We start from the raw sequence: 14,740 nt of genomic DNA, 5'->3' as shown, positions 1-14,740 counted from the left end.
AGTACAATGTAGAATGGGTTAGTGTGGAATTCTACCTGTCCAATTTTTTTGTCCAATGTCATTGCGTCTTACTCTCTCAATTAAAAAAATGTGAGACAAAATACACATTGGACCAAGGTATAGGATAGATGGAATACCATCCCTAGTTATCAGGAAAAATAAAACAAAATATCAGCTTTATAAATTGCTTTATAATAAATTATTTTCTTAAGCATTCTATCCTGATATAACATACTACAACAGCATTGATAAAAAATAATGAGCGTTTAATACCACACAGAAACAATTTCATTCATAGGTCAAGATTAGAAAAAAGTCCTTGATTCGAGTCGTTTCTTTTATTTTTTGCCATTTTCATACATCGTGACCTTTTTTGCCACTTTTGTGTTATTTCTACTCACAATGAGAATCACGAGCTCTTTCGATCCTAATGGGATAAATAATGTCCCAGAGTTCTTTTCCTATTGTGTTACCATTTCCCCATATCCCATATACCTACTTTGTATGACGGTTGAAAAATGTATTGAAATTTTAGGACACTTTTTATTCTATAAGGATGGAAAGGGCTCGCGATCCTGACTAGAAATAACACAAAAGTGGCAAAAAATGTCACAATATATAAAATTGGCAAAAAAATAAAAGAAACGCTCAAGTAGAGAAGTATTTATAATACATTTTATAGTTTCAAACACACGTTGATGCTGATATCTTTATATTTTATTGAAACTTGGTTTATTCTGGAGAGTTGACTGCTCACTGCACCTTGTATTATACCTAATTTATAGAACAAATAAACTGAAGACAAAAATCAACTTAATCGCAGTGCATTTTACATAAGCAAGCAAGCAAGGTGTATTTTACATAAATAGGCAGTCACGATAATGATAATATGACATGACAGTGGCTTTATTAATAACAAAACTTCCGCGAGACACAGACATATTAAACGTGATATACGAACGTACATATTATACGTGAGTGACCCGTTTTTAATATATTTAATACATGACAGTGGCGTTCAAAATTATTAATTAAGTATACTAATAGTCGAATTTAAACTGTTGTGAGACATACTAACATTGAATAATTTTACGGTATATTAATGGTGATAATTTTTCGGAATATCTTATTATGTTATATTCTTTAATGTCTAAAGTAAATAAATCAGAATTATGGAGGGCCATGCCACCATTTATGTAAATAAATGCGTCGGCGGCCAATAAGCCCAAAAATAATTACCTATTTTTAGGATGTAAGTAAATATGGTAACACCTGACTTAGATTACAACGAGCAACAATATTTTTATATTTCAATTTAACATTGAATGATACATTAATTCAATTCTGATATCTAATTTATAAATTAACCGGGAGTATCTAGCCGCATTGCAACTTTATTTTTGTTGTAATATAATTTCTGTAGGTGCGTTTTGACGGGCTATATTTTTAATTAACTAAGAGTAAATCACCCATTAGTTACCCGCTTCTTTTTGCAGTAAGTGACTCAAGTATTGTAGAAATTTTCTGAAGTGATTTTTTGGGCATAAACCTTAATATGTTAAAGAAAAGATTTTGTCTCTTATGCAGAGCCGTCAGCTCCCGTCTTCGGCACGTGTCCAAAGCAACAATGTCGTTTAAAAAGCAACCGTATCGTGATAGTATTAAGGTTAAAATTTATGTGACAGCTCATTCGGAGATAACACGCTTGGGTGATGTAGAATGATCGGCCGCCCGCATTCGGCTATTTTTTTGAAAAAACTAAACGAATGAGCTGTGACATGAATTTGAAACATATAAATAGGATGGTAACATTGATTTTTAACGGGCTTGTTCCCTTTCACTTATTACTGAGTCAGAATAGTAACCACTGCATAAAAGAAACAATACCTTTTGTTTGATTAGGGATTTAAGCTTAAAAAACACCTCAGAAAATTGTTTTGCATCGAATACGCAGCGACAATGCGTGGTAGATATAAAATTCTATGCCGACTGTCCACACTCGTCGAGACACCCCGAGACAGGCCGAGAACGAGTGTGTACATACTGCGCCCTTCTACTCTCGCTCTTACTCGTCTCGTCTCCCGCCTCTCCAATTGGATCGGAGCGGTGCCGAGAGGCTCTCGACGAGTGTGTAGTGTGTACAGCCCGCAATATATTCATAGGGATTTCGAGTGGCTCTTCCACACTGTCGCTTGCCAAGTCACTGCAGAAGCTTACACGGACTCTAGAAGCCCCTTTACTAAGTAAATTTAAACAATAGTTGCCATTGTAACCCCGCGGCCGCCTCATCACGCGGTGAGCTTGCCGATGCGGTCGTCCAGTTTTTTGATCTCCTTCTGAAGGCTGTCGATGTTGTGCGCGAAAACCTGGAAATATATTTATTTATTAGCCTATTTTAGTGTCCAAGTGCGGGGCGAAACGAAACAAGGGGCGTTTCCTTCACCCCAGAGGGGCTACCGCCAAAACCGAAATTCGCAAATTGCGGGGATCTTTCTCGTTTACTCCAATGAAGGCGTAATTAGAGTGACAGGGAAAAATGCCCGCAATTTGCGAACTTCGATTTTCGCGGTTATAGCCCAGTATACAACATTCATCCACTACTCATCGAAACTCAAACCAAACCAAAACTCAGGTTATTATTATCGTATTTTATTCACTAGAGTTAGACCAAAAAAAATACTGCAACGATTTTGATAGCGTACGCATTGCAAATGTTATTACTATTATGCAGCGGTGGTTTAAGAGAGGTCAAAAAAGGCGAGTGGCGTAAGTAACAATTTGAGGCGGAGCTGAAAATTGTTAATAAAGACGCCACGAGTATTTTTTGAGTCAGTTAAACAACGTTGCATACAATACTTTTTCTACGACCAAGCACTTACTTTGAAATAAAATTGAAAATTTAACAAATCTTTTTAATTCAAAAAGTAGCAAAAATGGAGGGTACGAGCTGGAAAAGAATGAATGAATGAAATAAAAAAAACATGTCTATGGTTCACTTATTTGTCAGAGATGACATTTAAAATAAGGTTGGCAACACTGTATTTTATTCAATATTTTTTAAGTGGTCATTACCGAAGTATCGTAAAATCGTCAAAAAGATACTGCGTGTATGCACAAATTCTTTTTTGGGGAATAAACTAAAGACTTAATTGTCTTGACAACTATAGTGCGTCAAGCAAATCTTGTCAGTAGCAATGTAAAGCAAACTAAAGTAGGGCAACACTCAAAGAGTAGTATTGCGCTAAGAAAAGCAGCAATGTATAATGTACATCGAACCAAAACTTTTTTTTCCGCTGAGCGCGCCTTGTCACGTACGTCAATTCAAATTGTCACTCGCGGATTCTCTATTGAAAATGTTTGAAATTGTTATTAATACGTATAGACGGACAATTTAAAAGCGGTGTGTGATGTTGATAAAAATGATTAACTAATTTGAAGATCTCAAAATAAAATTGTAAGTGGACTATGCCGTTAAACAAGAATGTATGAATAAAATCATTGCTTCAGCAGGTAGATGTCATACTGGATTTTCATATTTTATTAGATTTCTCAGTTGGCACTGTAAGCATTGTAGGCACCTTAGCTTTAATTAAGCACAGTCTTGTTTAATATATTGGTATTTAATGGTGACACAGCAGAAATATCTCTTGAAATAGAATCGATTCAGAATGAAAACATTGTAAACCATTTGTAAACAAACAAGATGATGGCTGTCATTCACGATCCACATTCCACAGATAAAGCACAGATGACATGCGATTTTCGAATTATTCGAACACAGTGTTGCTAACCCGCGATTTTTCAAATTTGCCGCCGTTTGCTACTGACAAGATTTGCTTGACCCAGTATATAAGGTAGGGTTTTAAAGGTGTGTGCACGACCCTTTAAATGACAAATATAGTTGGTCAAGCAGATCTTGTCAGTAGAACAAGGGGGCAAATTTGAAAAATGTAGGCGCGAAGGGATATCGTCTCATAGAAAATTTGAATTTCGCACCTTTTTCTACTGACAAGATTTGCTTGACCATCTATAAAAGTACGGGAGTAGAAAAAATACATTTTAATATTGTCTTTACCTCTTGTACGCCCTGCAAGAGTTCCTTGTTGTTTTTAACGCCGGACGCGATGGTGCTCTGTAGCGTTTCTAGCTCCGTCAAGGATTTGCCGAAATTGCTCGCTGGAATAATATAAAAACGTTATGGGACAATCTTAGGGTGGTATTCCATCCGTCCATTATCTTTGTCCAATGTGTATTTTGTTTCACATTTTGCTTAAGAGCCAACAGGAGTATTCATTTCTCCATACAAACGTACTCGACTGTTTCCTCCGTGGGTTTTGATGCTAGAGCAATGATTTTTTCAACACAGATTTATATTGTCAATATTTGTGGCGGACCGTTCTGCTTTTTTTGATATTTTTGTTTTTTATGGCCAAAATGGCCTCATTGACTATGACGCAATGAGAGGCGTAGTATTCAAAACTGATATCAATTAGCCAAAAAAGAAAAACGGTCCGACACAGATAATTTTATAATCATTTAGATTTCCAAATTTGGTAACGATTTGTTAAGTATTATCAAACTGCACAACGGGACTTAATCGCGTATTTAAGTTTTAAGATTTACCTCCGACGTTTCGAGACCAAGAACTGATAAACAAGACCAAGTGCGGGTAGTTCGAAAAACTCGCGCGGCTAGAAGATGTTGATGTCAACTTGAGCCAGTCTTCTCCGAGACCACGGGGACAACGCCGTCCTCGAAACGTCGGAGGTAAATCTTAAAACTTAAATACGCGATTAAGTCCCGTTGTGCAGTTTGATAATGTTTAATAATCGTGAAAGTTTAAATCAGTGATTTGTTAAGTTTTGGAGGAGGAAACAATCAAGTACGAAACCTCGATTGTTGAGATTTTTACGCAGGATTTTTCGCCTTGTCCTTATCGCACTAGTTTTAGGAGCCGCTTCCGTTAGCGAGGCGGGTATATTTACCTAAAATATTTAAAACTCAGCTCCTGTTTCGTCTTAATGAGAAAGTGAGACGCAATGAAATTTGACAGGTGGAAAACCACCCTTACACACAAATCGATTATAGACCAAGAGCAAAAGGTATTTAAGGGTAGTATTGAGACGGTATATTCCCATTTGTCTCCGCCGGGAACAAATGGGAATAGGTGCATATATATGAATCATTCCCATCTGTCCCTGCCTCATTAATAGCTGTGGTCACGTGGGGTTATGCTTATTACATTTATCCCAAGTCATCGTTAAAGCCACACCAAGAAAAGTCTGCAGCGGATTTGATAGCCCACGCAGTGCTAGTGTTATTTTAAACGTCAAACTTGTATGAAATTATGACGTATAAATAACATTTGCACTGCGTGGGCTATCAAATCTCCTGCAGACTATTCTTAGTCCGACTCTATGACAATTTACGTAATGCGCATTAACATTATGCGTACTCAGTTATGCACAATATATTGTTATGCAAGTTTGAATTAGGAGTATTAAACGTCTTCGACTCAAATTAGATGCAAGACTTTATTTTAAACAATCAATGAATCTGCCTATAGGTGTCACATAGTTGTAGTTGTTAATACTATACCTTGGTTGTGGAGAGATTCCAGGGCTTCCATTCTCTCAAGGATCTCTGAATGTGATATCCCGTCGATCTGCTGCACTAATTTGTATAACTCGTTGACCTGAAGATAAAAACACAATTCTTAACATCATTTGAAAATACTGTGTGCTTCGAAACAGGCCAATTCGAGTTTTAGTTATCTGATCTGTCAGTGTCAAAAGTGACTTTTGACACTATCATATTGGAAACAGATGGAGAGATAATTAAAACTCGAATTGTCCTGTTAGTGTTTCAAAGTCTCATAAGGTAGGAAAGCTCAACTCTAGATGGCGCTGAGAAGAAAGAGTTCCTTGAAATTGATTTCTATGATTCGTAGGCCAGCTCCGCGGGCCGCAGCAGGGCGGTCTGCGCCGCTAGTGTAGACCTTACGCCGCGGACATAGAGTGTAGTTCACCTTGGCGTCGAGCTCGGGGTCGGAGGGGCGGGCGGCGCGGATGGCCTCGACGTTGGCGAGCAGCGAGGCGGCGCGGGCGTCCGCCGCCGCCAGCTCCGCGGGCCGCAGCAGGGCGGTCTGCGCCGCTAGTGTAGACCTTACGCCGCGGACATAGAGTGTAGTTCACCTTGGCGTCGAGCTCGGGGTCGGAGGGGCGGGCGGCGCGGATGGCCTCGACGTTGGCGAGCAGCGAGGCGGCGCGGGCGTCCGCCGCCGCCAGCTCCGCGGGCCGCAGCAGGGCGGTCTGCGCCGCTAGTGTAGACCTTACGCCGCGGACATAGAGTGTAGTTCACCTTGGCGTCGAGCTCGGGGTCGGAGGGGCGGGCGGCGCGGATGGCCTCGACGTTGGCGAGCAGCGAGGCGGCGCGGGCGTCCGCCGCCGCCAGCTCCGCGGGCCGCAGCAGGGCGGTCTGCGCCGCTAGTGTAGACCTTACGCCGCGGACATAGAGTGTAGTTCACCTTGGCGTCGAGCTCGGGGTCGGAGGGGCGGGCGGCGCGGATGGCCTCGACGTTGGCGAGCAGCGAGGCGGCGCGGGCGTCCGCCGCCGCCAGCTCCGCGGGCCGCAGCAGGGCGGTCTGCGCCGCTAGTGTAGACCTTACGCCGCGGACATAGAGTGTAGTTCACCTTGGCGTCGAGCTCGGGGTCGGAGGGGCGGGCGGCGCGGATGGCCTCGACGTTGGCGAGCAGCGAGGCGGCGCGGGCGTCCGCCGCCGCCAGCTCCGCGGGCCGCAGCAGGGCGGTCTGCGCCGCTAGTGTAGACCTTACGCCGCGGACATAGAGTGTAGTTCACCTTGGCGTCGAGCTCGGGGTCGGAGGGGCGGGCGGCGCGGATGGCCTCGACGTTGGCGAGCAGCGAGGCGGCGCGGGCGTCCGCCGCCGCCAGCTCCGCGGGCCGCAGCAGGGCGGTCTGCGCCGCTAGTGTAGACCTTACGCCGCGGACATAGAGTGTAGTTCACCTTGGCGTCGAGCTCGGGGTCGGAGGGGCGGGCGGCGCGGATGGCCTCGACGTTGGCGAGCAGCGAGGCGGCGCGGGCGTCCGCCGCCGCCAGCTCCGCGGGCCGCAGCAGGGCGGTCTGCGCCGCTAGTGTAGACCTTACGCCGCGGACATAGAGTGTAGTTCACCTTGGCGTCGAGCTCGGGGTCGGAGGGGCGGGCGGCGCGGATGGCCTCGACGTTGGCGAGCAGCGAGGCGGCGCGGGCGTCCGCCGCCGCCAGCTCCGCGGGCCGCAGCAGGGCGGTCTGCGCCGCTAGTGTAGACCTTACGCCGCGGACATAGAGTGTAGTTCACCTTGGCGTCGAGCTCGGGGTCGGAGGGGCGGGCGGCGCGGATGGCCTCGACGTTGGCGAGCAGCGAGGCGGCGCGGGCGTCCGCCGCCGCCAGCTCCGCGGGCCGCAGCAGGGCGGTCTGCGCCGCTAGTGTAGACCTTACGCCGCGGACATAGAGTGTAGTTCACCTTGGCGTCGAGCTCGGGGTCGGAGGGGCGGGCGGCGCGGATGGCCTCGACGTTGGCGAGCAGCGAGGCGGCGCGGGCGTCCGCCGCCGCCAGCTCCGCGGGCCGCAGCAGGGCGGTCTGCGCCGCTAGTGTAGACCTTACGCCGCGGACATAGAGTGTAGTTCACCTTGGCGTCGAGCTCGGGGTCGGAGGGGCGGGCGGCGCGGATGGCCTCGACGTTGGCGAGCAGCGAGGCGGCGCGGGCGTCCGCCGCCGCCAGCTCCGCGGGCCGCAGCAGGGCGGTCTGCGCCGCTAGTGTAGACCTTACGCCGCGGACATAGAGTGTAGTTCACCTTGGCGTCGAGCTCGGGGTCGGAGGGGCGGGCGGCGCGGATGGCCTCGACGTTGGCGAGCAGCGAGGCGGCGCGGGCGTCCGCCGCCGCCAGCTCCGCGGGCCGCAGCAGGGCGGTCTGCGCCGCTAGTGTAGACCTTACGCCGCGGACATAGAGTGTAGTTCACCTTGGCGTCGAGCTCGGGGTCGGAGGGGCGGGCGGCGCGGATGGCCTCGACGTTGGCGAGCAGCGAGGCGGCGCGGGCGTCCGCCGCCGCCAGCTCCGCGGGCCGCAGCAGGGCGGTCTGCGCCGCTAGTGTAGACCTTACGCCGCGGACATAGAGTGTAGTTCACCTTGGCGTCGAGCTCGGGGTCGGAGGGGCGGGCGGCGCGGATGGCCTCGACGTTGGCGAGCAGCGAGGCGGCGCGGGCGTCCGCCGCCGCCAGCTCCGCGGGCCGCAGCAGGGCGGTCTGCGCCGCTAGTGTAGACCTTACGCCGCGGACATAGAGTGTAGTTCACCTTGGCGTCGAGCTCGGGGTCGGAGGGGCGGGCGGCGCGGATGGCCTCGACGTTGGCGAGCAGCGAGGCGGCGCGGGCGTCCGCCGCCGCCAGCTCCGCGGGCCGCAGCAGGGCGGTCTGCGCCGCTAGTGTAGACCTTACGCCGCGGACATAGAGTGTAGTTCACCTTGGCGTCGAGCTCGGGGTCGGAGGGGCGGGCGGCGCGGATGGCCTCGACGTTGGCGAGCAGCGAGGCGGCGCGGGCGTCCGCCGCCGCCAGCTCCGCGGGCCGCAGCAGGGCGGTCTGCGCCGCTAGTGTAGACCTTACGCCGCGGACATAGAGTGTAGTTCACCTTGGCGTCGAGCTCGGGGTCGGAGGGGCGGGCGGCGCGGATGGCCTCGACGTTGGCGAGCAGCGAGGCGGCGCGGGCGTCCGCCGCCGCCAGCTCCGCGGGCCGCAGCAGGGCGGTCTGCGCCGCTAGTGTAGACCTTACGCCGCGGACATAGAGTGTAGTTCACCTTGGCGTCGAGCTCGGGGTCGGAGGGGCGGGCGGCGCGGATGGCCTCGACGTTGGCGAGCAGCGAGGCGGCGCGGGCGTCCGCCGCCGCCAGCTCCGCGGGCCGCAGCAGGGCGGTCTGCGCCGCTAGTGTAGACCTTACGCCGCGGACATAGAGTGTAGTTCACCTTGGCGTCGAGCTCGGGGTCGGAGGGGCGGGCGGCGCGGATGGCCTCGACGTTGGCGAGCAGCGAGGCGGCGCGGGCGTCCGCCGCCGCCAGCTCCGCGGGCCGCAGCAGGGCGGTCTGCGCCGCTAGTGTAGACCTTACGCCGCGGACATAGAGTGTAGTTCACCTTGGCGTCGAGCTCGGGGTCGGAGGGGCGGGCGGCGCGGATGGCCTCGACGTTGGCGAGCAGCGAGGCGGCGCGGGCGTCCGCCGCCGCCAGCTCCGCGGGCCGCAGCAGGGCGGTCTGCGCCGCTAGTGTAGACCTTACGCCGCGGACATAGAGTGTAGTTCACCTTGGCGTCGAGCTCGGGGTCGGAGGGGCGGGCGGCGCGGATGGCCTCGACGTTGGCGAGCAGCGAGGCGGCGCGGGCGTCCGCCGCCGCCAGCTCCGCGGGCCGCAGCAGGGCGGTCTGCGCCGCTAGTGTAGACCTTACGCCGCGGACATAGAGTGTAGTTCACCTTGGCGTCGAGCTCGGGGTCGGAGGGGCGGGCGGCGCGGATGGCCTCGACGTTGGCGAGCAGCGAGGCGGCGCGGGCGTCCGCCGCCGCCAGCTCCGCGGGCCGCAGCAGGGCGGTCTGCGCCGCTAGTGTAGACCTTACGCCGCGGACATAGAGTGTAGTTCACCTTGGCGTCGAGCTCGGGGTCGGAGGGGCGGGCGGCGCGGATGGCCTCGACGTTGGCGAGCAGCGAGGCGGCGCGGGCGTCCGCCGCCGCCAGCTCCGCGGGCCGCAGCAGGGCGGTTTGCGCCGCTAGTGTAGCGGCCGCGCCGCATAGCGTCGCCTGTCAACACACAAACTAGATTATAGTCTGTATGGTACTAGACAGAATTGCTAACTGCTATTTGAGTAAGTCTAGGTCCTATTTCTTTTCAAAGGTTTACTCCCAAACTTTTTTTCAGGTTCAGTCATAGAAGGATGTATTCGAGACGTAATGTTAAAAATAAAAAATGGGGACACTTTTTTTTGTATAACAATAAGAATTGAAAGGGTTCGTGGAAATGAAATAAAAAATATTAAACCAAAATTGAACAGAAACGGCCGTTTCTCTTGTCAAAAACCACAGATAAAGAAATTTTCAGAAGAAAAAACACAGAAAAACAGGTTTTACTTAACAATACACAAAGGATTATTGGCTTAGGGCCTGCTACGAATCGACAGAATATACATACCTCTCCGGTTGCAGCTTGCAGTCTTCGGAAAGCCTCTTCGTCCCTTACGCCGGCTGCCTGCTCCAACTTGTGTAACCTTTAAAGATGCTAAAGTCAACATGGGTGGACTTCTAATGAAAATATGACGGTTATAGTGGCACTATGACATATTATCACTTTAGGGTAGGTAGTCTTAATCGGCACACAGGCCATTTCGAACGTACACAGGGAGCATTCCACGGGCTGTCCCGTACAAACGCATTTTATTTCCTGTGTTGCGAATTTTTTTTCGGCATTTAAAGCACGCGATTTTTTTTCTGTGCATACTTTGACCATTTGTCATAGAAAAGGAAACTTTTATCTTTAGAATTCTCTAGAAAATTCGCGTTTGAACGGGACAAACGGTAGACAATTTCATGGAATGCTCCACTGACATCAGAATGATATTTGAATCATAATGCGTCTCGCCCCTGCCAATGTATGTATGGGGAAGTACGAGCGAAATTCACGCGGCGTTAATTTTTCCCGTATACCGGATTGAAAACAGAAGGGAAACATGTTGGGGCACCTGATACGTCACGATAATTACATAAAGTCTATAATTGAAGGCAGAATAGAAGAACAGAGAGGCAGAGGAAGACCGAGACGTGCATATATTGACCAGGCCAAAGAGAAAATTAATGTAGTGACGTATCAGGAACTCAAAACAGTAGCAGAGAAGAGAACGGAATGGCGAATACTCCACCGACAAGAGCTAGGCTCTTAAGAACAATGATGATGACCGGATACGGAATTTTATCGAATACCGCAGTGACAGCAAAATTTGTATGAAAAGTTTCAAAATCTCTCACACGGCATCTATGCGGGAAAGCCGTGCGATTTTGAAAGTTGCGACACAGAATAAATAATAGTACTAAGCACCTATAGAAGACTCACTCTCCAATAAATCGTGTCTGTTGCGATTAAGACAGATATGGCCGCTAGGTGGCGACAGCGCCACGCGCGGCTTATGGCTAGCCATCAAAATTGGTGTGGAACGGATGTACTTGTAGCTACCTGTTGCAATTGTTGCAAAGCGACGAAATCGCGAAGTGAGCCACGCACAAAAAATACCCTCCAGCCGCCTAGACTTTAGGCCCTACAGGCCTATAATAATAAGGTCTCCAATTCCATTCTGCTTCAATCTTTATCTTAACAAGTTTTGACACGTGTGGGCGAATAGAGGAAATTGCTCACTTCCAATTTTGTTTTTAGTGTATATTCAACATCCTTTTACAAGTTTTACATGTTTCCAAAGATAGGTAATATTTGTTTTAGAATGTTGTCATTGTAACATTTGTCTTGTAAATTACATTACCAAGTTGATTTAATAGATCCGGGCGGTATTTTCTTAGCAAAAATCAACAGTTCACGTTGCTTTTATTAGATGTAGTTTTAGGTGTGGGCTATTGTAGTAAAAATAATAGAGGAGAAATGAGAAAGGACAAAGTAATGAATAATTAAGATAAAGGTTTTCGACCAGTGTGTTGCCAGTGATAATATACGACACAGACGGTGTGCGATGGTGCGTGTGTTAGAAAACCCGAAAATAAATTCTGTTAATTATCCCATTCGGACTACAGAGACCTATTTATCAAAAGCTTCTAACATGTAATACAAGTGGAAGTCCCTTTTTGACAGCTTTTGTTCGAAAGGGACTTCCACTTGTATTACAAGTTACCATGCTTTTAGTAAAGTTAGCTGTTGATAAACAGGGCACAGGGCGCTTGAAAAAACGTTCATCCTTTTTTAATGTGTTTTTTAATGCATCCCTGCAAAAGCACCTGTCAATGACTACTATAAAAATGTATTTACCAGTAGAAAAAGGTGCGATATTCAATTTTTCTATGGGGAGGCCACTGTTCATGTATTTTTTTTGAATTTGACGCTTTTTTCTACCGGCAAGGGCGGTCACTGTGCCAGAGTATATATAATATTGGAACATACCTGTGTTCCAGCTGAGCGATGCGCGTGGTCTGCGCGAGGTTGACTTCCGGCTTCAGCTTGAGACTAGCGGTCGCTACGCCCGGTTGCTTCTTCTTACCGCCCTGAGCCAAGTACTCCCTGAAATATTAGTAGAATTAGTTTGATTTCGATTAAAGATTATATGGGTCGATCAAAAATTTTTCTCATTGTTTAGGGGAGAATAATGGCATAGTTTAACTGTTTGACCGCCATAAAAATCATATGACGCGCGCAGCTGCAGCCCAATCTCAACCTTCGTGCATTCCCACAAGGTTCACGAAGGCGCGCCGCACACGTCTATAGTTCGTTTTTTTTAGCATTAGAAATAAGGTAAACAATCTTGATGTGTCTTAATCGAAAAACACATTTTACAAATAAGTTACGGCAAATATGTATCAATTATGAATCTAATACGATGTTTTATATTCTTCTGCTGTCATAATCAATAGTTATTGATTTAAAATAGGTATCTATGTCAAACGGTCTCTGAGAAAAACGTATTTAACTGATTTGCAAGACCGAAGTGATCCCATAAGTGTTCCGTAAACAAAGTTTTGTATGGAACACTAAAAAGCGTTTTCCAATTAAAAGACATGTCAAGATCGCTTACCTTCTTTCAAGTTCTTTCTAATGCTAAAAAAAAACGAACTATAGGCTAGGGGGAACGTACTCTTGCCGTTCGTTCTGATTAACAAAAAATTTGTGATATAGTCATCTAAATGCACTCTTGACAATAGCAATGTGTTCATTATTTGTAAACATCTTTGCTCCAACCTGATGGTGGTTGTACATAAATAGATGACTCAATAGACAGCTAAAATCATAACCCTTCGTTTAGTTTATAGCCTTTGACATGGTTGAACAAAGATCTTACTTGAGTTTTTCAGCCGTAGGGTCGACATGTTCACCTTCCTCGAGCTTCAGCTCTTCCAGAATCTTCTTGGTCGCGTTTATTTGAGTCGCCAGGCGGGAATACTCGTCCTGGACAAACGTGAATCATCCGATTTTATTTTTAACATTTACAATTTTCGCGTTTTGAATAATTCGTTTTCAATTGTTTTTTTGATGGAATCGGAACTAAAAGAAACAAAAAAAATTTGCAATATAGACAATAACACTGTGTTTTAAAATGTTTTTTTTTTGACTTATGAGGTCCATTTCTCTTACAAGTTTGGGCGATAAATTGTATGATATACAGTAAAACCCATTTATTTTATTTATAAGTTTTATAACTCATTATAGTGTTTTACATTTAGATTTATTATCACTCTATTAGGTGCAAGCAATTACTTTGAGCTCATGATTTTCATGAAAACTAGCCTAAGTCTATGTCATACAATACTCATATCATATGACATATTGGTATCTTATAAGGCCACTGACTCTCTGCTGAATGTAAACTTTATTTAGTGACATACCTTCTCACTCTCCGTAGCCTTATTCTGCTGTTCAGCCACTTGCTCCAGCAAGTCTGAGAACTCGCAGCGCAGTCTGTTGTAGCGCTCCAAGACTGTCTCCGGTTCTCCTTCTGCTGCCAGCTCGTATTCACCAGCCCTAACAATTGATTGAAGTGAAGTGATACACAATTCTTTGTGGCAACTACGCCAAGTGGACGGAAACAGGCACTGGACGTTGAACTGACACAATGACCCTACATGACGTACAGTCGCCATCAAATTTATTGGGGTGCCCGAGGTGCTCAAAAATATCTGAACATGCACTCTAGCGCCTTGACAATAGAGGCGTGTTCAGATATTTGTGAGCACCTTGGCCGCCCCGATATATCTGATGGCAACTGTAGATAAAACACCTATCATATAAATAGATTTTCTTTTACATCCAATAATCAAAATTTGGTGCATTATTGCCAGATTAGTTAGAATGTACTGATTCTAACAGATAATAATATGCTTGCAATAACTTGCAACAGTGTCAATGAGGATGAATCATTTAAAAATTGCTTTTAATAAAATACAAATATATAAAGAAAGAAACTAGTGTTTTATCCTCTAGTGGAAGAAATCATTATTTACCTGTATCCAATCCTACTTTTTCTGCTCAAACGGTCAGAGAAATCTACTGCACCAGTCAAAAACTTCCCTTTGAAGTTATTGAAAGAATCTTTCACAGACAAGTGAAGGGTTTCGATACATTCGTTCTCTTCTTCTTCAAAAGGCTCCTGCTGATCGGCTTCAGGCAAGTCGCCGGTTTCATATACATCAGGCTGGTCGTAAGCCTGAAAAATGTAACATTCTGTTGTAGGTTTACCCAAATTTGACCATGTTTAATCGATATCTTTGGCGGACAATATGGAGCAAAACTTACTATGCCTGGTAAATTTTCGTATTTAGGGTCTGCCATTTTTTAATGAATGGTAAATGTAATCGTAGTTCTCTTAAATTATTATAATATTTAAATATACAAATTCGGGCAAAAGTGACGTCAGTGGTTTTCGTCTTTTGTCAACTTTGACAATGTCGTTTCGTTTCTTGCAGGTTGCGATTTAAAAAGATAAACAACAATCAAATTATCC

General features: G+C 46.9%; 1 protein-coding gene and 1 long non-coding RNA gene across 2 annotated transcripts in view; one reads left to right on the top strand and one right to left on the bottom strand.

Moving 5' to 3' along the window:
* The window catches only part of LOC134670037 (uncharacterized), a 366,992-nt gene that overhangs the window by 243,780 nt on the left and 108,472 nt on the right, over positions 1-14,740 (top strand). The window lies entirely within an intron of this gene.
* LOC134670001 (dynactin subunit 2) lies at positions 172-14,688 on the bottom strand. The gene is made up of 10 exons (XM_063527648.1): positions 14,533-14,688; positions 14,241-14,443; positions 13,626-13,761; positions 13,082-13,188; positions 12,190-12,306; positions 10,225-10,300; positions 9,681-9,836; positions 5,599-5,695; positions 4,076-4,176; positions 172-2,366 (listed from the first exon to the last, which is right to left on the bottom strand). The coding sequence occupies exons 1-10, from the start codon at positions 14,566-14,568 to the stop codon at positions 2,289-2,291; spliced, it is 1,107 nt and encodes a 368-aa protein (XP_063383718.1). The 5' UTR covers positions 14,569-14,688; the 3' UTR covers positions 172-2,288.

This window comes from Cydia fagiglandana, chromosome 13 (assembly GCF_963556715.1).
Source record: "Cydia fagiglandana chromosome 13, ilCydFagi1.1, whole genome shotgun sequence".
Taxonomy (NCBI): Eukaryota; Metazoa; Arthropoda; class Insecta; order Lepidoptera; family Tortricidae; genus Cydia; species Cydia fagiglandana.
Note: the sequence above shows the minus strand (reverse complement) of the source record. Positions and strands in the feature narration are given on the sequence as shown.

What these genes read in the sequence shown, in the direction of transcription:
- LOC134670001 (XM_063527648.1), bottom strand. Translation starts at nt 14,568, where the DNA reads ATGGCAGACCCTAAATACGAAAATTTACCAGGCATA. An exon ending in AAAAGTAGGATTGGATACAG is followed by an intron (nt 13,762 to 14,240) that starts GTAAATAATGAT and finishes ATCAATTGTTAG; the next exon opens with GGCTGGTGAATACGAGCTGG. An exon ending in TCTTGCAGGGCGTACAAGAG is followed by an intron (nt 2,367 to 4,075) that starts GTAAAGACAATA and finishes ATATATTTCCAG; the next exon opens with GTTTTCGCGCACAACATCGA.